The sequence below is a fragment of the Chaetodon trifascialis genome, chromosome 6, assembly GCF_039877785.1.
Source record: "Chaetodon trifascialis isolate fChaTrf1 chromosome 6, fChaTrf1.hap1, whole genome shotgun sequence".
NCBI lineage: Eukaryota > Metazoa > Chordata > Actinopteri > Chaetodontiformes > Chaetodontidae > Chaetodon > Chaetodon trifascialis.
The window spans coordinates 28,021,639-28,047,527 of record NC_092061.1 but is presented as its reverse complement, the minus strand read 5'-3'; the positions used below and the strand labels follow the sequence as shown (position 1 = coordinate 28,047,527).

The 25,889-nt window shown below is 38.7% G+C and overlaps 1 protein-coding gene across 2 annotated transcripts; it reads left to right on the top strand.

Moving 5' to 3' along the window:
* The first annotated feature begins 490 nt into the window (after positions 1-490).
* LOC139332446 (steroidogenic factor 1-like) lies at positions 491-24,971 on the top strand. 2 transcript variants are annotated; one of them, XM_070964409.1, is made up of 7 exons: positions 491-517; positions 8,605-8,709; positions 9,194-9,335; positions 10,058-10,713; positions 19,709-19,828; positions 21,106-21,253; positions 24,718-24,971. In XM_070964409.1, exons 1-7 carry the CDS (start codon positions 491-493, stop codon positions 24,969-24,971), a joined length of 1,452 nt encoding a protein of 483 aa, XP_070820510.1. The 2 variants fall into 2 exon arrangements, with proteins under 2 accessions (XP_070820510.1, XP_070820509.1); XM_070964408.1 differs by lacking the exon at positions 491-517 and adding an exon at positions 5,736-5,757 and having other exon boundaries at positions 8,591-8,709.
* Positions 24,972-25,889: the final 918 nt, after the last annotated feature.

Here is a 25,889-nt window from a genome sequence, read left to right as displayed (position 1 = left end):
TTATTATCTTCTCCAATTAATCCACCATTTAGCGTAGTACTAATGCAGGTCAGTTGACAGGTTGAATTCATTTTCTTGAGTAAATTTCAAGAAGCTGTGTGTTATAGGGATCAGAGAGTTTAGGGTTTTTTGTTTTGACCTTGTGGAATGACACAGAGGAAAACCCCTGCCATGTCTGCTTTCTCTCCAGGCTATTGTGGTCATTCTATTTAATTTCCCTTTTCTAAGTGGTTTATTGTGGTTGCACCCTGTCTTAGTCAAGGACAGACTGAGAGGACACTGAATGCAGGCTGTTTAGCACAAAATCTCAGTATTCTTCTTCTCATGTTGTGGAACACGAAGCCCTAGTGCTCTCACCTGTCCAATCAGCTCTCCTCTGTGGTAGAAATGAATCATTTAATTAAATATAAAGGTTGTGGTTGTGTATCACAGTTGGAAGACAGGCCTTTCTTGAGGATTTGAAAATAAATACATTTTATTGGTAAGGCCAATGATGGGATCAGTGGTATTTGGTAATGTTCTCAAATGTATGCAGTGATTTAAATGGAAGATTATTAGAGTCAAAAACAGAAATGTTGATTAGTCTTATGTTAATCATATCACTAGGCAGCTTTTGAGAACAAAACCTTGATTTCATGTATGCTTAGCTCAAAATGGGTTATACAATAAAAAATCCAACAATGATAGTAACAAAAACTTCCAAGGTGTAACAATACTGTCAACCAACTGTCTCCATGTTAGGAAGTAGCCTGACTGCATAGCAGGCAAGGACAGCAGGATGACAAAACTCGTACACTGGGGTTTGCATCAGATGGACACCAACTGCCAAAACTGAAAATCTACAGATACAATTTCTCTGCAACAAAACATCTCTTACACTCACAATTCTGTCCTTGCTTGCTTGTAACTAGTAAACCTGTCCCTAGTTACCTTCAAGTCAAGCAGACAGACTGATCATTTTCATTAACAATATCTGTACTTGCTCATTAGTTTTATCATTAATGAACTACTATAGTTTGGTAGTCAAAATGCAAATATTTTCTATTTTCCACAGATGAACACATTTTGCAGGTACCCTATGAACTTTCACACTGTTGCACTCAACAAAGGGAGTGAAGAAGACGACTTATAGCAAGCAAATGTAGGTGTAAACTATGCTTGCTTTAAAATATTTTGCACACAATGCATTTCAGTTCAATTCAAATCAACCACGATCCACAATCCAGAACCTGTCAGATGAGGGGCGGGGTGTATCATGGGAAGATCCCTGGCAGTCTAAGCCTATAGCAGCATAACTAGGGGCTGGTCCAAGGCAAGCCTGAGCAAGTCCAAACTATAAGCTTTATCATTTTTTTTTAAGCCTATTCTTACTCTTTTATTTTGTATCTTTTTATCTATTGTTGATTTTATTTTGTATCTTTTATTTGTCTTGTTTGTCCTACTATTTTGCTGCTTTGACAATTGATTTTCCCTGGCATAGGATAAATCTTATCTTATCTTATCTTATCTTATCTTATCTTATCTTATCTTATCTTATCTTAACCTCTGAAACAATAATGTGATATGAGACATAATTTTTGTTTGTTTACACGAAGGCTTCACAAGTGCAACTCACAAAGTCATCTATTGCAGTAAATTAAACTTATATTTAAACAGGATATATATTTGTAATTTATTTTAGTATCTGTTATCATTTCACTCAACAATTCTTGGCTGACTGGTGACCCAGCTCGGACTGGATGTCCACTCACACTGGGTGACAAAAAGGTTGTATACAAAAGTATTGAATCATGACGTGTTGAGCCAGAGTTTAGCATACATTAGCCAGACTGCAAGGCTTCAATAGATGCCAGCAGCATTAATGAGTAGTGAACTACATGTAAATACGTGAGAAGGTTAACAAACATTTTGCAGTAGTTAGCTGGTAGTTCAACTACGTTCATATTTGCATAGCCATAAAAGGTCATAGACCCCTACAATGATATCGCATTTGAGTTTGGCCAGACTGAGGTGCCACTTTACAGAGAATTAATGCCCACCCTTGGAGCAATCAGAACTGAGTATTCAGCCAAGCAGTTTTATAATCCCATTCTATCACACATGTATGCCAATGTATTACATAACAAATAGAGAAAATGATGCATACTGACCACAATCAAATGGACTATGTCTACCTGCACTGTGGGTCTGCAGTGGCATGAAGAGTGACCTTTTTTTGCGAAGATCCAACTGAAATGACCTTTTCACATTTTTCTGTTTCACTTATTTAACATTGCTGTTGAAGCTGTGCTTCTGAATAAGTGCAATACTCATGGCAATTGTTTCTTAATAAATTAGTTGATTATTTTTACCAGCAAACCAAGTCATTACTGTGTTCTTCACTGGAGAGGAGAAGAAGGCAGCTGATCAACAAGGGATCAACAAGTTCAGAATCTGAAATCTTACAAATTATCTTCAAATTCTGCACAACAGAGAACCTCTTGTAGCTTTCACCCAGAGTGATTGCAGTGCTATCTTCTTTTATCCACAAAGATCCTGCCACTTTAGCAGAAAATGGTTGTTGGTGTGGGGGTACAAAATGAACAAAATATAAATGATGAAGTCAAAACACGAGCCAGGCCTTAGCCCTTCCCCTTTATTTATTGTACAAATATATCTGTGAGACAGAGACAGAGCTTGTCTGATGCTGGGGCTCCACTGACCTGTAGCCACAGCACACTTGCAAAACAAAATCATGCCAGAGACAAACAGCAGATAGGCCATATTTCTTGGCCCCAGTGACAGAGGGCCCGGCTCAGTAGGGGCCTCCTGCTCCAGTTGGCCCGGCTTGTTTTGTGGGATGTGCTCCCTAATAGTCGGATGAGTAGATATAGGCTAATCGAGGACCTTGCAGTGACTCTGGGAGGTCAGGGGTGAAAGAGATTGATAGATAGAACTCCCATTGCGCACCCTCTGCTGAGCAAACAGTCTAATGGCAGAGATGTGCTGTGCAAGTTCTTTCCATCACTTTGTCAGGGACAGGGCATGGGTTCATTTAGCTTACTAATCTTTGCATAAAGCTGTTGGAAAGTTCCTGCATCAGTTACTACCAAAACTTGTTATAGAAAGTTCTGAATGGCGAAAGTGTAGCAATGACTGGCTTTTAATCATCATTGATTTAAAATGATTATATCAATAAAAATTACAGATTTAAATTAACACTCTTTTAAGGTAAATATAACCTTAAACCATACTCAGTAATGGGTAGTGGTAATGATTCCACATACATACTACTTACATACTTACATACTACCAGTTACTGTCAATAGCTTGCCAAGCTTTGACAATTTTGTAGAAAAATGAGGCAGCCACCATGCTTTGACAGGTCACCAACAGGTGGTGCCATATTCAGAAATTTTGGACTTCTGCACACTGTGGCTTTAAGACATATTTTATTTTACTGTCTTTTACCAGGACCTTACCCATTTACAATTTCTTCCACCCTGACAGCTCTATATTCAACTTCATCGTCAAGCAATGTGAGGATTTGCAATTTATAATTTAGTTTTTAGTGCGGATGTCTCATAGGGGGATGTTTTTGAAACACTTTCATTTCATTATTTAAGGCACTTCCTGTTTTGTTTTTTTTATAGGATAACTGAGTAAAGATGTGGCAGAAATTGAGGTAAATAAACCTGAGATAAATCTTTTTGACTTTTCATTATAAAATTATTGTGAAATTGAATGGAGGAAAAGGTTAAAAGAACTGAATTTGATTCCTAATGGACCAAAGGAATTTAATTCTATCCTCAGTTCCAGGAACAGCAAAATGACCTATAAAAAATATCAGCAGCATACCAGGCAGCAGCCTAACATTTTTATTCCTCCATTAAAGTTTTATGGATGGAAGAGTGATGTGATTGACTTCAGTAGTCGAAGTTTGCTATAATCAGCCCCTAACATTAACATAGTTTTAGTTGCCTAACCTCGAATGAAAGTAGTACTGGTGTGTCTTCACCTCACCCCTGGTAATTACATATCATCAAAACCTCGGATGCACTGACAAACAACCTGTTGGTAAGAAGACTTGTTGCAGTTTCTCACTGTAAACAGTCCTCAATAAGGACTTGCAATAATAATGACAAGATTTAAACTTTGAGTGAATTGAAGATATAATTAAGAGGCCGATCTTTGAAGCTAAGAAATCTAAGGATTGATCAGTATCAAGATTTGCCTATGTAAATTGTGATAAAGACATTTCAATGTTATGAAAAGGTTACATATCTAATGTTTTGAAATTTGACTTATAGAAACTGTCTCAACTCTGAAGGGATAAAAAGTAACTGTCATCCTCCATACAACGACCAACTGGGACAATTCTGGTAAACATATATAGGGGAAAGCTAAATCAATCAACCAATCAATCAATCATTCATAGGACCCCTCCTCATCAAGGACAAATTTTACCAAGAGTGAGCGTCCCAATCTCATGAGGAAGAGGAGTCTGCTGATAGAAAAACCATCACTTTACTACAGAGACTGACCCCAGCTGACACTGCAGAAAGTAACAATAATCAAAGACAGTGAATGAATGGGAATGTTTTGTGTTGACTTCAGTCATCCTTGTGTTTCCTGTCTTTAAAATTATGCAGTGGTCTATAGTTGAGGACCCTCAGCTTTGTTTGAGCTTCCACACATTGACCCTCGGCTGCCTGACAGATCCTCAGCAGCCACCCACTCCTTCCTGCCCCGGCTAACAATGACTTTCCATCGTGCTTACCAAGCAAAATGCCCAGTTGGAGTCAATTAATATTAATGCCAGCATCTTTAATTCTGCTGCAGCATACAGTATGAGAGGTTACTACTCCATGTGTATACAGCCAAACATTGCAGTTAAATATAGAAGTCAACAGAATTATACATATACTACACACACACACACACACACACACACACACACACACACACACACACACACACTATATATATATATATATATATATATATATATATATATATATATATATATATATATATATATATACACACACACACACACACACACACACACACACACACACACACACACACATACAAACAACTCTCTCTATATATCTATCTATATACACATTTATATGTGTATATTATTATTATTATTATTATTATTATTATTATTATTATTATTATTATTACTACTACTACTATTAGTAGTAGTAGTAGTAGTATTAAGAACTTTCGGCCTGATGTATTCACCCTCATCTCCAATCAAGTTTGGGCCTCATTTGAAAGTTAAATGAATGTTAAATGTAAAACTGACAAACTTTACATGTGCACTCATTTTGGGCTGTTCTTTTTCCAAATAATTTAATCAGTCTAACCTGGTGTGTCTGTATATTTACTGCGTCTCCTCTATCAGTCCAGGCATTTTCATGGAGGAGTCAGCGAGCATCCGTCACGTGACTCGGCGTCGACCAATTGCATTATGGCAATCTAACTTGAGCGATAAGGGAATCGCAGTAAAGAGCGAGCGGACTGGAGGAGTTTCACTCTGCGATCCTCAATGATCATCCTCACACACATACTGGCCCAACTGGCTCTTAAACCATCATTGTTATAGGTAGTGACCCTCCGGATTTGCACTGGTCTTTTTTGGTTTGGTTTTGTCCTCCTCAGCCCATGCAAGGCTGCAGCAACACCTACATTCAGGTTTCAATTATCAGACAATCATCACTGACTGGCTGAGGTCTTCTGTTCAGATGTTGGGAGACAAGGCTCACGGTAAGTGTGACTCTGATTATACAGCCGCTTTCTGCATTCACAGTATGTCGGTGAGAGATATGACATTTTTGATCGAGTCGAGAAATCAGTTTAACGCTTACAATTACTCCAGTACACCCACAGATCCGTAACCTGTTTTTTCCAGTTACTGGCTTTAGTATTTGTCTAATAAAGACACAATACAGAAAAATTCAATAATACTTATTGTCAAATGCAGTTTAAGTCCCATTATAGAACGGCAATTAACCGAAACAAAAACCCAATTTAGAACAGAATGACACTTTCTAAAGAAGATTTATTAAATAAAATAAATAGTATAAAAAAGATAAAAGAATTATTGCAGAAATTCTGAAATATTAGTGATAACAACTTCCAAAAATAAAATACAAAATAAAAGTATATAATAATAAGTAGCCTAGTAATTAACTCAAAACGTTATGACTGTGCCTAATTCAATAAAACTTCTTCAAATCCCAGTTATGCAGCGAGGTTACAAAAAACAACATAAAAAACAAAACAACAAACAGGCCGATCGTTTAAGAATGCAAAAAAAGCATCTAAAAATTAATACTACTACTAGTAATAATAATAATGCTACTACTACTACTACTACTACTAATAATAATAATAATCATAATCATAATCATAATCATAATAATTACCGTGTGTCTACACACACACACCTGTATTGCTGATGGAGTTGCATCACCTTTTCATCCTCGCGGGCGCCTGACGGCTCAGTGCGGCGGCCTGCACATCTGCCGCGGATAACTGACTTTCCCCTTCTTATTCAGTTCAACTCAACTCAACTCAACTCAACTCAACTCAACTCAACTCAACTCAACTCAACTCAACTCAACTCTTTCTGTGATAATATGTTTATCACTTCATATGCAAAACGCACCGGGTGAGTGATTCATTCTTTTTATACTCAGTGATAAAGGCTTCATCCGTCACCTCTTAGGCCGGTGCCTGCAGCTGTCGCCCATAGGCAGCATCCACTCACACAGCCTGGAAATAAGCCGTTTGAACAAGACTTAAAGTGCGCGCTAATTCGATGGATTCAGTGGAGGTGAATTCACGTTAACCATATTTTAGTTTGAAGCGGACAAGAACAGACATTTACCTTAACCCATTAATGTATCTGTCTATCTATTGTATTTTTGAGTGCTGTCCCAGCAAGAAGTGACTTTTAATGGCATCTTCCTCAGGGATATTTTTGCATCAGTAATATTTGTGGAATGTACAGAATCAAATGACAGAATAAATTGTTTGCAATACTACAAAACAAGTCAAAAAGGCCGTCGGGAATGTTATTTTAACAGCACAGTTACTTTACATTATTTAAACCTCTGACTCTGTCACAGGGCGCTGACACACACACACACACACACACACACACACACACACACACACACACACACACACACACACACACACACACACACACACAATATTCTCAATATTTGAAACAGCCCAAGAGCTCAATTTCGCCAAATACATTTTGGAAGTCAGAATATCAGTGTGATATGACTGCGTAATGATAATGCACCGCGCGGCGGCTGCCCATAATAAATCAAACCTTTTCTCTTGAGCTGTTTTTTTCCAGTTACATTACACTGCGAGCTAGAGGAGGTAACTTTCGTTGAGTCACAGCGTTATTTTAATAATTAAAAGTTATTCAGTATAGCTATTTATTTCTCAAAACGTTAACACGTTTATTATTATTATTATTATTATTATTATTATTATTATTATTATTATTATTATTATTATTATTTGCGCCTGGCATAGAGGTCTGCGCATGTCTGCAGCTTGACCCTCTTTCAGCAGGGGGCGCTGCAGCACCCACAGCACCAGTTCTTCCCACGTCTAAGCAGTGCGTGTTGCGGGGTCACGCTAATGGGTATGAAAAAAGGGGTCTTTGAAGAGAGAGAGAGAGAGAGAAAATACATTTGTGTCGGAATTGGTCGCTATTAGCTAGAGTGGATGAACCTGGAGACCACAGGTTACTATAGCCTCCGTTTTATTGTTGTATCTATTTATTGGCTACAGAAACTTTTATACGACTTTATCATCTCATCTGTACACCATCATATCTTTTAAAGATGCCTGCGCATATATTTGTTTCTTTCATATTGAACAACTGCGGGAATGTTATTGGGAAAAAAAAGACCTCTCATCTTGTAGGCCTACACAGAAAATATCCTACACCAACGAAGATGAGGTATATTGAAATAGTTCAATTTAGAGGAATATATTTAGGATGTACATATGTTTTGGGCAACGAAGATGACCTTCATTTAGGTCTTATTATATAAAGCTTTTCTTCATTTTAAAACGTGTATACCGCATGCATATTTTATATACATCTAATAATAATAATAACCGTAATAATAATAATAATAATAATAATAATTATTATTATTATTATTATTATAAAGTATGATTTCGATCAAATATAGTTTAAAAAGTTAACCCTTGTCGTGGAACACCGGGGGTATTTTAAAGTTTATTTAAAAAAAGATTTTCTTATTTTCTTTGACTTCCTCTAGCCATTTTTATGTCAGATTAAATTATATTAAAGGGTAGAAAAAAATACAACGCAGAACTGAAACTATTTCGCTTAGATTAAAGCTAATCCAAATTAAGACACATGACTAAGCCATTTAAATGAAAAAGAAAAACAGACGGCATTTTATTATCGACAGAAAGTTGTGCACGGGATATTTGCATTGTGCGCTTAATGTGGCGCTTTGTCTGTGGTGGGTGGATGCATGTATGCGGTGGTGTGTGTGTGTGTGTGTGTGTGTGTTTGTGTGTGTGTGTCCAGGTGTGACTTTGAAGGTTATGGAATACACATATGATGATGACCTGGAAGAGCTGTGTCCTGTGTGTGGAGACAAAGTGTCTGGATACCACTACGGTCTGCTCACCTGCGAGAGCTGCAAGGTAACAATGACGGCCTGAAAACACGTCGGCACACGAAGCAGCTCCGTGAAGAGTGGCGACATTGTCACCCAGCTTTAAATCAATCCAATTAGTTATTGATAGTCCAATATACCAAAACCCGTAGAATATCTGCTGTTTAAACTAATGTTGTCATTATGTTCAGTTTCATTAATGATCACATCAAAGTGTTCAAAGTGAACTTCATCAAATATTCTGACTTATAAAGAGATTGATCGGTATTTCAAATGTATTTTCTCTTTTATTTAAACTGCAGAGATAAAGAATCCTTAAGCACTTTTTAGCACAATATTCCATTATTGAGTAATTTTTGGATTTTTTTGAGTAAATCATAGTAATCTCAAATTCTAATGAATACAAAAGTCATTTTCATCGCGACGTTTCATTGCGTGCTTAAATGTTAAATACCATACACTCTAAATCCGTTATCTTGTCCTCTGTTTCTAATGTGTCGTCTGTCTTTCAGGGCTTCTTCAAGAGGACAGTGCAGAACAACAAGCGGTACACATGTGCGGAGAACCAGGAGTGTAAAATAGACAAAACTCAGAGGAAGAGATGTCCTTTCTGTCGCTTCCAAAAGTGCCTGAGCGTCGGGATGCGGCTAGAAGGTACAGTTCACTGTTAACTAGCCCCTATGAAAATAGAGCAGTTCTTCTTTTCACAACATAAGCAACAACAACAACAACAACAACAACAATAATAATAGAGAGAAATGAATAGGGACGAATGTTGTTATTATTGACTTATTATTATTGACTTATTATTATTATTATTATTATTGACCATTGTTACACATTTGTTTTTGTGTATTTCATGGCATTTTAATTTTATTTTTAAAAGAATTATATACCATCTCCTACGATGACTACAGTAAAACCCCTTTAAATATATCTTGATTTGTGGGCTGGTGACTCCCATGTTGTTTCCTAAACACATGGGATGGGATTAATTCCCAGACAGCAATGCAGGAAAGCACCTGCTTCCGTAGCAGAAAAAGGACACATTCTTGACTTACTGATAAAACCCCAGAGACTCCCCTGTTTTAAATCAAAAGCTCTATTTAGACTACAAGAAGGAGTTGAGCTGCACACACTCTGGGGATTCATCTCAGCCCTAAAAAGGGAAGCAAAAATGACCAACATATCTGCTATTCATTCTGTAGGAATAGTTGGGGATGAGGGTGAAATGTGAATTGTTATTTTACTCTCTGTTACAGTTCAATGCTGATCAAGGATCTTTGCAAAGGGGCTCTTAGCAGTAGAGGGGAGTTCAGTAGAGTAAGTGCTTCATTTGAAATGTGTTTTTTCACCTGTTGTCTCTTGTGTGACAGCGGTGCGCGCAGACCGCATGCGTGGGGGGAGGAATAAATTTGGCCCCATGTACAAGAGAGACAGGGCCTTGAAGCAGCAGAAGAAGGCTTTGATACGATCCAACGGGTTCAAGCTGGAGAGCACAGCTCCTCCACCGGCCTCTCCTCTGCAGACTGACTACGGCTTCACCGGCACCCTGCACAGCCTGCCCACCATCTCCAAAAGTCTGCTCCCCTCCACTCCGAGCTCCATCACCCCTACAGACTACGAGGCCAACCTCTATGGACCCCCATCCCTGGGCATGGCCATGCAGTCCCATGTGCCCCTCACCAGTCAGTACCAGTACACAGCCTTCCCCGGCAGGGCAATTAAAGCAGAGTGTCCCGACTATACCAGCTCCCCCGAGTCTCTGACAGGATACCCCTACCCAGACATGTACCCCTCAGCTTCACCACAGCCGCCCAGCCTGCCGCCGCTGGTGCTGGAGCTGCTGCGCTGCGATCCAGACGAGCTGGTGGTGCAGAATAAGATTGTTGCTCATCTGCAGCAGGAGCAGAGCGGTCGGGGCCGGCTGGACAAGCCCACCACCTTCAGTCTAATGTGTCGCATGGCAGACCAGACTCTCTTCTCCATAGTGGAGTGGGCCCGGAGCTGCATCTTCTTCAAGGAGCTCAGAGTAAGTCCCAACCCCTTTATTCGATCTTCATGCTCACACATGCATGCATGCACCTGTTCTAAATGGTGGAGAATAATGTCATAATTTCCAGTTGCACTCCACAGTTTTAAATGTAAAATTCCATTCTTTGTAATCGTCTATATCACAGTTACAAGCTTGAGTTTGTCTCCCGTCTCTTCACCTTAGTTTATACACATTCTGCACAATCCATACATTTTTCTTTTATAGCCTATAAACAGAAACAGTCCTATTTTTGTGGAACTAAATATTTTTAAGACAGACATGGGCATCCATCAAAAAAATAATTTGTATTGCTCATTTATGCTACACTTCACAGAGATGATAGTTGGTTTACAAAAGGATGAAATGTTGCATTAGGAGATGAGGGCAATACAGGCCCTGCAGGAACTGTGCACTGATTTTAAATAATAATCTCTCCTGTTATTGTGCCTGCTCGCCTTGACACGTCAGTGGTCCTGATTTCAGTTATAAAAATCTCATATGTGTCAATAAATCGACTGGTTTGGGGGACAAAATATTATGAATCCTTGAATGCCACGTTCTGTTTCTCTCCCTTAGTGGTGGTGTGAATTGGCGTGTTGTCCATACCACAAATTCTAGCACTAGCTGTTCCCTCTGGCTGTACACCTTCTCCCATTAAACAGAAGAAAAATTAAAAACAGGCTAGTGAATGACAAATGAGCATTAATATAGCAAATTGTAAAAATATATGAGATATGGATGAATGGCATTAATTTTTTTTTTTTATTTATTTATTTTTTTTTCAATTCAATTGATTCAGCTGATTTTTGTGTTAAGAAAATCAACCTGCAGAAACTAGAAACCTACTGGATCAATTGTTGATAACTGATAATGACATAAACTTTATGCTGATAATAACATAAAGTTATTGATTTATCAGTGTTTACTGTGATGGTTTTTTAAGCAAGTCTTTTATTGTACATTCTGGTAATGACTAGAGAGAGGAAGGGAAAAACTCTGATCTGTTTGATAAAAAAATTAGACATTAATTGAACTAACACATGCACAAACACTTGAATATTCCCTATTTACTTGAAGAGAAGCAAAAGAAAGATTAAGCTTTATGTAATGACTGCATCACGTATTATTGAATTATTAAGCATCATAACCTTTTTACATGCGTGATGTGGGTTATATGCTCTGGTGTTCACTATCAACACATAAGCGCACACTGTATTCAATAATGTTTAATGGAAATGTACAAAAAGAGATGTTTGTATTTTCTTGCTTATTTCTATTCATGGAAACTGTTGCTAAATGTAATGTTACAGACAAGTCAGCATAATCCTTAATGAATATCATACACACTAAAAATATGAAGTTACCTTAATGAGGACTGTTTTAGCCATGCGGTGGAATACTTTAAGCATTGTAAGGATAATTGTTCCTGGCTGGTGTTCTCTGTGCTTCCTGTCTGTGCTGAACAGTAGCGGACACACACACACACACACACACACACACACACACACACACACACACACACACACACACACACACACACACACACACACACACACACACACACACACACACACACACACAGAGTCACGTTTATGTACTTCTTGGAGACTTACCCCAACCATAAGCACTACTTCCCTAACCTTAACCTAACCCTATCATTACCCCTATCCCAAGTTTCTGCCCTAAAATTTCATGATTTACATTATAGGGATGTTTTACACAATGTGACTGTGTAAACAGATTCATGTACACACAACATGAGTAAGACATGCCAGACACACACGCACACACACACACACACACACACACACACACACACACACACACACACACACACACACGCACACACATCTGTGGATAATGATTGGACATACATCAGTGCTGCCCTCCATCATCCCCAGCACTGTGACATGATGCTGTATTGGACAGTGTAGATGATTTAGTGACATAGTCAAATTGAAGTGCTGGAGAAATCAATGCTGTTGTTGTGGTTAACTGGTTAACGGTGCTGCTGCTGATAATATGGCTGAATACACTGACTGCTCCAGAGGAAAATGGAGGATTATAATTCCTTTCTGACAAATCAGGCCAGTTACACAACAATGAATAAAATTTTACTTTTCTCTGTGAGTCATGTGCTGACAAACAAATGTCTTTCAGCAAGCCATGCTCAAACTGATTCAACCATTTAAACAGTTTAGCAACAGAAAGGTCGATTCTGGCCTTGGTGAGATTTGGTGAGATTCCCTCCCACCGTTTGATCAAATACAGTTTATTTACTTTGGTACATTCAGAGCAGTTCTGCTCCTTTTCTGCTTCACACTTATGCACTTGTTGATATTCATTCCTGGGACTACCATGGGCTTGAACCGAGCCACCTCGTATTCTACAGCTGGTTTCTGGGTTAATGTTCAAATTGTGTTTCTAGCCATGTTTTAGCAGGACTCTTAGCACCTGGGATATCTATTTAGCTGGAGATCATACTAAGCAGAAAGTGATCAACAGAGTTGGATCACTTATCGATGTTCAAATCCCTGAAACATGTGTAAAGCTTTGTCTCGTTTCTGTCTGTGTGGATGCTCAGCTTGCACCAAGAAGGCAACAGACTGAAGTAGATGTGTCTTTGCACAAAGTGCAGCACAGACTTTTACCGTGAATCACGTTTTAGGGCAACTGGCTGAATGCTACACAGTGCCTCACACATCTTCTATGAGCCTCATACTACACACTTCAAACACACTGAATGTTCCATGCACCTATAGTGGCATCTAACCATGGAGTTATTTTTAGTTTTATTTGTCCAGGTTTTGAAATATCTTTCACAAAGATTTCTGTGTCCACCCTAGTAGAATGCAGACGTAATAATTTCAACATCTCTTTCTAGAAACAGCATCGGCACATGTCATTTCTTCAGAACACACAATCAAAATTTCCTTTCAGTCAGAAGTAAATACTAAATTAAATGGCTGACAGTGTGTTAGGTGGATCGAAGGTAGAAATTTTAGAGACAGAGAAGGTGGGCATGCTCACATTTTGAGCAAATACAACATACAATCACAACTCTTTGCATGGATAGATCCTGCTAGAAGTATGGAAGAAACGATGATTAACTTAATTTAATCATTTTTTTCTTGTAATTTGAGCACACAAACCCTTTTAAGTGGATGATTTATTAAAAGTGCGTCAGTAAAGACAGTAGCCATTGTCTACATTAACATTATGTTAAAATGATCATATTTTAATATGGTCATTCACACAACATCACTAATACAGCAGTAATAACAATAATAAACGCATGCGACAAATTGTCTGTTGCATGAATCGAATTCACAACTGATTTTTACAACATTTCATCTTCTCCCAGTGTTCAAATATCAAAGCTACAGTATTTAAATGACTATGAATGATGACTGAATTCTGAACATCCAAGAGCATTGTTTCTTCTGTACCTTCCTTTACTCAGAAACAAATTGTAGTGCTGATGAGACGTGTTGTCTCAGACCAACAACAACAAGGTATCTTTATACCGCTCGTGTTAGAAGGATGCTTGGCTGAAATACTCCTCTGCATTACTGATGCAGGACAGAAGCAGAAAGCCTGCTCAAATGTCATATCATGGAAGTTGTTACATAAAAATATAGATCTTAATGACACATTACTATTGAATCCACATCAGTATTAATTTGACAAGAATTTTAAATTTAGTTTTAGTCTTAGTCGCTTACTGAAAATAATTTTAAGTTTAGTTTTAGTCTTAGTCGCTTACTGAGAATAATTTTAAGTTTAGTTTTAGTCTTAGTCGCTTACTGAGAATAATTTTAAGTTTAGTTTTAGTCTTAGTCGCTTACTGAGAATAATTTTAAGTTTAGTTTTAGTCTTAGTCACTTACTGAGAATAATTTTAAGTTTAGTTTTAGTCTTAGTCACTTACTGAAAATAATTTCAAATTTAGTTTTAATCATAGTCGCTTAACTGATAACTGTAGTTGGTTTAAGTCACATTTTAGTCTTTTATTTTCTTTTGTCAAGATTTAGTCTGTGGAATCCAGTTTTTTTTTTTTTCATTTTATTCAACTGTTTTAGTCATAATTTTCTCTTTCATGATACTGTAATGGATTTTGAACTATGCATTTAGTCAGTAGGCTGGAATGTGTGACTGACCTACCATACTTTTATAAATCATATAATAATGCCTTAAGTGTGCTAGATAAAGTGCAATAAAACAATTATGTTTCCTCACGGCTGATCCTATTTATTTTCTGCATACATGGCGCTGTGACTGGATGTACAGTAAAAGTGTGTGATTAGTTAAAAATGAAAACAACAACCAGCTTGTCCGCCCCAACACAGACAACTTGTTTTTGTCTCGTCTTCACTTGTCAGGGCATGATGAACAGGGATTTCGCTGTAATTTTTGTTATCAATATTTTTTTCATCTATGTTGTCGTTACAATTTAGTCATGCAATAAAATGACGTCAACGAATACTTATTGTTGGAATTTTCGTTGACAAAATTAACATTCTGATATACTTGTCCACTTGTTTACACATTATATTTATAATAGTGATTATACATTTTTTGTCAAAAACAGCTTCAGTGTGAGTGAGTCCCTGTCTTTATTGGAGAAATCCTGTGCTGCACAGGAAGGTGATACATTAAAACAAAGTAGTAATTGCTTTTACAGTCTTGTCATCATGTTTAAAAATGAGGTTGCACTTTCTGTTATTTTCATTTTGACATCTAGAGTATAGTTGCAGCATTGATGACTGGGGGCGTAACACAAAAATGTGAACCCTGTTCAAGTGCAGTCTCAGGGTGTCCCTTAATCCTCTTTATATGTTCATTCCAACACATGCACAAATTACTGAAGCAGAACCTAAAAACATGCATCAGTACTGAACAGCTGCCTGTGTATGCACTCTTTTGTCAACCCACTATTCAATCACTGAAATTTTTCTGAAACACTGTGACATGGTTGGCCAAGTCTTTATTATGCCACATATGTTAGACCAATCCTGTCCTCTTGAAATTCTCACAACTAATTTGTCTTTTCAGTTATATTTAGAGGGAAACAGAACTGTTGCCAAGATTTGTGTTAAATTAAGCCCGACATCTTTCACTAACGTTAATCAAAAACATGTGAACTATAAACATGACCTTTTTTTTTTTTTTTAAATTCTGCAGTTGCTTTGAACAGACATTACATTGTAAAGATAGAAAGTGAAGGAAATACATGAGAAATTAGTTTTGCAGATAAGTTCTTCAAGACTTGGTGGAGATGGTCATTATGCTGTTGCAAATTAGTATGTGTATGTGTATTTTCCTAGAGACATAACTGGTTAGCCATAAAAATCTGTCAAACTTTTGAGCCAGTTTTAATTTGCTTATGACTCGAATGATGTAAACATTTCACATTGCTGTTTCAGTTGCAATAGACTTGATCATTGGTGTCAATTTGTGTGTGAAGATAAAGAGTGAAAATGATGGTATGCTAGCTAGGAAAATGTATTTAGCATTGTCACACGCGGGAAAATATAAACATCTACAATCAAGATGTGGGTTTATTCCTTCAGAGATAGGAAAAACCTACATATTGTGAAAAAGGTCACATAGTTTTCCAGTTTTTCACTCATTTGTAATATAATTTTTCTCACCATAACAACTGTGCAGCCTCCTTAGAAGCTTGTGTTATACACATCTAAAATATTTCTGTTGATAGCTGGAACATTTTTTTGTACAATGGACAACCATCATGGACAGTGAGTACAAAGCTGTGCATATTTTGCCAAGAAAGCCTCCTGCAGAAAGAGCTGTTTCCCTGGGCTAGATAATTACATTCCATGCAGATGATAACGGGAAAATGTCTGCTCTCCACTGCAGCCCAGCACTAGGCTTGTCTACATTGTAGTAATATTGTGAGCAGAATGGAAGCTATTGATTGCTGCAGTTCTCCAGAGGTGGCCTTTGTCCTGTCTTGTGTTTGACCTTCCATTCACCTGTTGAACATGGAGGAAATGCACACAATAAACATCATAAATGTTCAGCCACTAGAGGTAGTATACTGGAGATAGTCAATTTAAAAGAAACATGTCCAATAAGATTTTGAAGAGTTTTGCCCAGAAATAGATGTAATAGATATCTACTCTGAACAAAAAAATAGAGATACACTGTTTGAAATTGAAGAAACAGTTGAAAGATGACACTTTTTAATTAAGGTAAACCTTACAGCGTATTGATATTTTTCTTCTGTATCTAAGATCTTAGATAATGATGTCCACTGATGATAAGTTCATTATCTGTCTTTCCCAGTGTGAGTCTAACATTGTATTGATTAGCAGTTAGTGAAGATAAGTGTGGGTCGGCTGAATGGAAAAAGTCTTCTCGGTTCAGGGTGGTGCCTGTGAACTTCTGACTATGCATCACTGTTGCCAGTTTTCCTGTCTTGTATTTCTGCAGCTCAACCAGACAGGTTGTTAATGAGCTGCAACACAGGTTAAGTTTGTTTTGAATCTGTTTATGTGTTGGTTAGTTGGCCTATAGCTTGTCCTCAGGATACCAGAGTATGTTGTTTTGCACACATTAAAGCAGTTCATCATGGTTCTGCATTGATTTTTCATCTCCAAACATTGCTTCTATGTCTGCTTATAGAGCCCAGTCTCATTCACAGAGCATCAAAGACTGATGCTTTGTCATGCCCCTTGATGTCTCAAACAGATGCACAAGGTGCCATTCAGCATCAGTATGAAATGCACTGGGCTTTCCACTAACTCAAATGTAAACCTATCAATATTATATGCTTAGAGCAAGGTGACGTAGAAAAAAGAGCAAGAAAGTCTGTAAGTGGATGAAGGTGGGGCGGAAAGATGTGTTCCATGAGGAACTAAAAGTGATCCCCAAAGTGAATCATCTTATACCTAGGCAAATCCTTTTGATGCCAAAACATAACTCAGTAGTTCTGATGCATAAACCTAACCTAACTGTAAGTGTTTTACAACCCATGTTTTAGAGAGGCTTTCCGGCAGGACTGACGCGGAAGGGTTTTGAAAGCTGTGTCTCATACAGATGCTAAAGTGGACCTTGTAGGTCTGTATGAGACACAGTGATGTAATGACAAAGCGCCAGTATTTGCTGGTCTGGGAATGAGAATGGGTTGGTTGAACACTGAACATAGCTACTGGTTACAGCTACACAGTAATGGAACATTTCTTGTGCATGGTTGAAAATCTACCAAACTAACTCAGACCACTGCAGATCCCACTCAAACATATTCATCCTCAACTGATAAGTCTTCAAAATTTAAGGAACTGATTTGCTTGCCAAGCATGATGGGTATACACAAATATCTGCATTCCCTCAAAACAGCTTAAACCCTGGCTTGTTGGATTTAACACTTCAGCACTTTGTCTTGGCTTTCATCAGGAGAACCTCTGTTCTGCTGCCATCATGTTTATGAGGTCGTCCATACAAGTACAGAAAAAAAGCCTGCTGCTTCCACTACTGGCCAGCCGTAGAGGAAGAGCTACCAGAGTAATGTTACAGTGTACTGACATATCACCTCTGAATCATAATTACAGTGTACACCTTTGAATTTCTGTGACAATCACACAGACTTTTACTTCATGGCTGTGAGATACAATGTGGCTCTCACAGGTAGAACATGACACTTGACCAGCATATAACCTGATATATTAGTCTAACCCAGTTCCATGTTTGAACATGGACAGACAGAAACAATGAGAATCCATGTGGGAGATAAAATAAAGCCCCTCTCCCTATGTTCAGCACATTTAAGGGGTTTTTCAGAGTGATTTTTTGGCTTCAGCTGAGTATCCAACTCCTTTTGGAGAGGAAGCGCAGGAGGTCATGAAGACCTCTTGCTTCCTTAACCCTTTCATTTATCACTGTGCACCCAGACCCCCACCTCTACACCAGTCCAGATGAGTGTGTACAACAAGATTGGACCCTCTGCTTTGCAACTGATATATAGTTTCATTTAGATTGACAGTAATTCTGTCAGCTCTGTGTCAGATGAATGTGTCTCTGGGCCTATTAGCAGCTGTGGCTGCAGAATTACTGACTGTCGTGTCCTTCAGTTTATACACAATATTGCAGTTGAGCGGGCAGTGGGGGGGTGGGGTGGGATGTGGGGGTCAATCTGAACACACACACCCATCCTCCACAGCAGAGCAGATGTGACTGGAAGAGGTGGGGGTTAGGGAGAGGTCCACAGGTTGAACAGGTCTGAGACGATGCTCGTAAATACACAGCATAGCACAAACACCCAAGACATCAGCGCACACACACACACACACACACACACACACACACACACACACACACACACACACACACACACACACACACACACACACACACACACACACACACACACACACTTGGGCACACAAGTATCACAGAGCGTCACTGCATTTCTCTTCACTCCTTGTTTTTATGCTCTCATCATTTTTCATTTGTTTCATTTTTCTTTTGTCACATATTTCAGAGGGACTTGGCTCTGGATTACTAGCATGACAGTAGGGTAGAAAGTATTTTTTATTCATTTAAACTGGAATCAAATTTAATGAACAAGTGAGTTTACATTGATGGAATTCAGCTGTGTGAGACCTTTCTATTGACCACAATAAATACAACACAAAGTATGCAATTGCAAAATACATTTAAAAAGAGGATATTGATTTCTTCCATACAATATGAACATAGAGGCTGTGGGAGACAGAAACAGAAGAATAATCAGAACTATTTGCAAGTTTCAAAGAATATTGATTTTCAGTACACAACAAAGACAGAAAAAAGATACATGTGTTTGAACAGAGTGAACATCAGACTGTAGACGTGCTTTAAGATAATATGTTTTTGTTTTTCTCTTTCTTAATCCTTCTCCTCCTCCTCTTCTCTCTCTCTCTCTCTCTCTCTCTCTCTCTCTCTCTCTCTCTCTCTCTCTCTCTGTGTTTGTGTGTGTGTGTTTCCTGAAGGTGGGGGATCAAATGAAGCTCCTCCATAACTGCTGGTCTGAACTTCTGGTCCTGGATCACATTTTCAGACAAGTGCAACATAGACAGGAAGACAGTATCCTGCTGGTGACCGGCCAGGAGGTAACAACTCCCTCACACAACTTCCCATCAGCCCACTGCCTGTTTCATTTACTTGCACCAGGCTGCATTCAAAATGTGGTTAAAGAGAGGCTGTTTGAAATCTTTGCACTGTTGTTTCAGAATGGAGATCAGTGTTTATTTCGTTTGCTTGATCTAACAAATGGACCAAAATGAACCAAATAAATTAAGAAGTTCAGAATCTTTTATTTATTTAATTTTTAAATCACTATACAGGTATTTATAAGACTCAAAAGGTTGATAACAATGCTGCGTTCTCAAATGTGGTTATTTTCATGCCAAAACTAGATGTACAATATATAGTGTTCCCCCCAGAACAGATGAAAGTGAAATTCTTTTACAGTCAGTATCTCTGCAAGGAATGGTGACCCACCACACCTATTCTGTGGAAGGATCTCTAGAATGAAGACAAAATCAAATGTTAGATATTCCATACTTTCATGCTTCATGAGGAGACTCTATTATGTAAGAGGTGGACTGACAGTGAAAGGCATGTCATATGCTAGTCTACATAGTGTGTCGGCATATCAGTTTTAAATTGGAGAAGCCTTCCTAGAGCTGGTTGAATGGTTTGAATGAAGTAAATAGATTCCTGAAGACAATTTTTTAATATTATGTCAGTTTTAAAATGATGCCAAATAGGTGAATAATAAGGGGGTCTTGATGATGTCCTAATTACCATATTTAGGAAATGATTCTGACTGGTGCTAATGTATTTTGAAAATTGTTTGGCAATATGTAGCACTAAAGAGCATTATCAACTGATAAAAACCTTAAAGTGGGTCCTGCTTTTTAGCAACATCATGAGGCCATGGCACTCTTACAGTTTTGTGCCTCTATTAAGCTTATTTCTCATTTAATGTATTTAGTCAAATCAGCATACAGCTGCTTATGTGAATTATTCACATACTGTAGAATACTGATAATCATCATTTGATATATCTCAGGTTTGAAATACTGACAGCTGAACATCATACAAAATCCATTTTGCTAAAACAATTATTCATTTATACAAATCAGTTCTATTTACCCAATATACATCAGATAAAGAGGTAAAGAAATGTTCTGTTGTTTTCCCATCTGTTCAGAAGATAATACAGATATACTGTGTATGTACCTGATACTGGAAAACATTAGCAGGAGAATTACAGGACTTCTCATGCCTCTATATTTTTCTCTGCAACCATTAAACAATATGTACATGAGGGTCTCAAGAATTTAAGAGACTTAGAAAATGAACCCGTAGCTTATGCTTTCAGGTCGAGCTGTCCTTCATCCTGTCCCAAGCTGAGACGACTCTGTCCAGTCTGGTACAGAGGGGTCAGGAGCTGGTGGCGAGGCTGCGCACCCTGCAGGTGGACCGCAGGGAGATTGCCTGCCTGAAATTCCTCCTGCTGTTCAACCCCAGTGAGTCAGCCTCATGTTTGTGCTTCATCACTGTGATGTATGTGCAGATGGTGTAGCCAGAGATGAAGTACTGAATAGAAAAAGCCAACAATGACGTAGTTATTGATCATCATCTGGCAAAAATAAAATGTTATAAAAGAAATGCTGTCATTTTAGCATATATCAGACGTATTGAGGTTTGTCAGGCCAAAATAGCTCAAAATGGAAAATCAGTATTAATATATAGGCTTACAGTACAGAGTCTCTTCCTTTAAACATTCATAATATAAGTAAGAATGATTCATCTATGATTGGCCTTTCTTCAAAGAAATGTATTTTTAAAGGCCTGATCTTATATGTGCAGACTATAGATTGAGTTTTCAGAAGAATAGCTGATTTGGATGTAAAATTCAATCAACTTCATGGGACTGCAGGGCTATACTGATGCTGTGCTTTGGCGGAATTTGAATAGCAACACTGACATTTTAATGAAAAAAATGTCACAATTGCAAATTATCTGCAGTACCTATTTATCTGTAAGGTTACAAGCGTCTTCCAAACTGGCCTTTTTCCTCCAATAAATTCACTTAATTAAATTTCTAGGATTGACAAAGCCAATATTAACAAAGACATCCTCCTCCATTGTCCACTAATGGCATTCAAAAGAAGCGTAATGGATGGGTCTGTCATTCGATGGCAGGGCCAACATTCATGTAGTGGCTTGTACAGATGGAGAGAGCATAGATGTGGCTTGCCCAGATTCCCAGAAGTGTTTGCTGTTTAGCGCTAGCAAAGCGGGGAACAAAGAGCTTTTGAATGGTGAGAGCACTTGTCATAGGCAGAAAATATTTGCTGTCTTTGCCTGTGGCTTCTTTGCTCGCGCTCTCCCTCATCTTCAGAGTCAGGTTTGTCGGGGGTCATTTAATTGCCCTTAAGCAGTTTGAAAAGATGATTCAGAACATTGATTCAAAACATTTAATTACTGTGTGAATGGAGTCTCTAAGATGGGCTCAGCTGATGCTGAATGCCAGTCTACCGGAGGGCTTGGCTATTGTCTCACACACGCACACACATACGTACACACAAACAGACAGACAGACAGACAGACAGACAGACACACTTGCACACACACACACACAGAGCTACGCCCTCTATGCACTCACTTTATTTCATACATGAAGAATAGATACACCATAAAATCTAGTAGCCATGATTTGTGCATTAAATGAATGGGCTGCATGCAACATTAAAGCAGCTTTATGTCTTCTTTGTGTCTTCTTTAATATTCACTTACATAATGTTACACTAACATACTGGAACAAATAAAAGGAATTTCTCTGAATGGAAATTTTATATTGAATATTGGCTTTGAACAGCAAAGCACTGTGAGTGCAAATATATTATCTGTATAAGCCTTCAAAAACCCATACTGCCAAAACCCTCCAAAAGGCCAAAAGTTTCCATCCAAATGTGCACATTTTGAGCAAATTGTTAAAAGAATCTGCAAAACAAAACAGGAACCTTGTCGAAAGTGATCCTAAATCAAGGTCCACTTTCCAGCCTTTTTTTCTTTCAACAGCACCTCACAGTCCACGCAACGGTATGCAGTTTGCTCAGTTGTCATGGTGATGGCTCAGTTGTTAAAGCTGGACTTGGTAAAGTTGGAGAAACCTGCAAGAGTAAACTACATTTTAAAGCAGGCAACAGAAATGTCCCATCTCCGCCCTTCATGCCTCTCTCCAAAACCATCGCACTGGCTGACTCCTGCTAGAGAACGAGTCCACAAGAGAAGAGTAGTGATAATTGCATTTATGTATTCAACAAATATTAAAATGAACAACTCGGTTAAATTCCACAATCATATAAACACACGCTAAATAGCAGTCATGATATTCATGATAAATCCGATTCAGTCTTTCAGTCTGAATTGGGTGCCTGACTGCTCACTGCTGTGGATGTAGGCTTTGTGTTACTGGTTTAGCTGCTGACAGAGTCTGTTGGCTCAGGTCTACTGGAACGCAGAAACTACCTCGTTTGGTGGCTGTGGCTCAGTAGGTAGAGTGGTCGTCCACCGATCAGGGGGTCAGTGGTTCGATCCCTGGCCTTGGCAGTCCACATGGCGAAGTATCTTTGGGGAAGATACTGAACCCCAAAACTGCTCCCGATGCTGCGTCATCAGTGTGTGAATTCATATGTACGTCAACTAATTGTAACTGTCAGGTCTCATCCTCATGTCAGAGAACACCTGACATTTTTATAATGAAAATGGTAGTGCTCACAGCTGTCAAGCTGGCATTTTAGCACTGAGACATTTTGGCTGCATATATTGCTTTAGCGTGGTGTGGGACAGCCACAGACAGCACTTGATTTACTGATTGCTGTTGAGATGTAAAGATAATTTCAACAAATAGAACAAAAAATGCTTCTAAAATACTTCTCTTGCTTTGAAACACAGCCTGAGTATAAGCCTCCTTTTCCTGGTGAAGACTGAGATGCAACACCTACAGTTACTCAAACTCAAGATAAGATTACTTGAACTATTTTAATGAACTAGTATCTCAAAGTCCAGGAAGAACTTTTACACTCAGAATGGGAATCCTTGCTGCTTAACCTTTCTGTTTCTTGTTAGGTCATACCATTTTATTGAAATAGTTGTTGTGTAAATGAGTATCTACACTACCCTGAATAGGATCTAAACCTAAATCTTCTCTTTGTTAAAATGGCAAACTTTCCCGTGATATCAAGACATATTTTCAAATACAAATACAATACTAAACTCTTTCAGTGAAATTCAGAATATGCATTAAAGCAGGTTGATGGAAAGCACAGTTTAGATCTATGAAACAAGACACATCTGTGATAAAATGACACCACATCTTGTGTCTTGCTCCTTTATCTTTTCGACGATGCAGATCATTAACCTCTTAAAATCCAGTTATATCATTTTATCTCCTCTAAATTAGATTTAAGTTTGGAAAAATCATGTGCGTGCCTCACAGCAACAAGGTTGCCGGTTCGATTCCCGGGTCGGGCCCTTCTGTGTGAAGTTTGCATGCGTGGGTTTTCTACGGGTACTCCGACTTCCTAGTGCTCTAGGTTAATTGGTGACTCTGAAGTTGCCCCTAGGTGTGAGTGTGAGTGTGAATGGTTGTGTGTTTGTGCCCTGCGATCGACTGGGAACCGGTCCAGGTTGTACTCCGCCTCTCGCCCGTTGACGGCTGGGATAGGCTCCAGCACCCCTCGCAACCCCGAAAGGGATACGCGGTATAGAAAATGGATGGATGGATGGATATTCCAATCCATCCAAAGTGCCTTCACTGGAGTCCAAAATGAAGTTCTGTGGAAATGAACAGTGTTAGGATGCACAGCATGAGTTTTAAGGTCTTTGAAGTTTGAGGGATGTATATGGCTGGCTCTGCTACACGTTGGCAGGCTCATATTTGTCCTCACTGAGTGATGCATGTCCATCCTCTGCATGTGTGCAGATGTGAAGCTGTTGGAGGACCAGGCATTCGTGGAGGGCGTCCAGGAGCAGGTGAACGGGGCTCTGCTGGAGTACACCCTGTCCACCTACCCACAGTTCCAGGAGAAGTTCAGCCAGCTGGTGGTGCGGCTGCCGGAGCTGCGCTCCCTGAGCACTCAGGCAGAGGACTACCTGTGCTACAAGCATCTGAGTGGAGAGGTGCCCTGCAACAACCTGCTCATCGAGATGCTGCACGCCAAGAGAGCGTGTGTGTGAGGGATGCACGCAGGATGCTCCATCATGTGTTGTGTCTCTCGTGAGACTGTATGTGTGTGTGGGAGGCAAAGTGTGAGTGAGATGAAAAAATCCAATGAAGATAGACAGGTTCATATTGTGATCTTCACGAAGGCTTTTGTTTGAGTTAGAGAGAAGAAAATGTCCTTTGAGTTTGGGATTATAAAGCTTCATCTGTGTTCAAGGTAGATTTAAGATTTTGAATGCTCATGTTTTCATAACCTACAGAGGCACATTAATGTGACTTTTCTGAACTTGATTTTCTGCCCTGTTTTCAAAAATCTAAAGTTAGATCTGCCTCTAGAGTTAAATGATTTCCTCTTTGAATAAATATCATAAGAATCCAACATCACTGACAAGATTTTCTACAACAGAGCTGCCCAGCAAACATTTAGATTGGGAGGAGGAGGAGGCTCCAGCCTGCACCAATACTGAACAGTTACCCAAACATGATGATTGTTGAGATGTCATCATTTTGAATCATCCACACCTAAATATCTCTTTCACTCTAAACACTTTCCAGCATCACTTTGATAAGAGTTTTACTGTGAGATCTGTTGCTGGCTGGTCTGATGTTTAACTGTCACTTCACCGGATGGGACTGTTTGTTTGGTAACATCTGCTGAAGCTTGCTGGGTTAGCTAATGTGCACTTTGTATGGCAGATTTTGTTGCTTCATTTCAGAAATTGATTCTAATATTAACAATTTGCTATTTTTAATCCAAAAGTCAGACGCAACTTTATGATTCCAAGGTCACCAACACTGTTTCGACAGTATATTATTATTATTATTATTATTATTATTATTAGATTTTTAATCATTATTTTTTGGATGAAGACAGACTTCAGGATAATATGACACACTGTGGTCTCGTCAGCCTAGAATAGTACAACTCGTAT

What these genes read in the sequence shown, in the direction of transcription:
- LOC139332446 (XM_070964408.1), top strand. Translation starts at nt 5,736, where the DNA reads ATGTTGGGAGACAAGGCTCACG. An exon ending in CGTCGGGATGCGGCTAGAAG is followed by an intron (nt 9,336 to 10,057) that starts GTACAGTTCACT and finishes CTTGTGTGACAG; the next exon opens with CGGTGCGCGCAGACCGCATG. An exon ending in TCTTCTTCAAGGAGCTCAGA is followed by an intron (nt 10,714 to 19,708) that starts GTAAGTCCCAAC and finishes TGTTTCCTGAAG; the next exon opens with GTGGGGGATCAAATGAAGCT.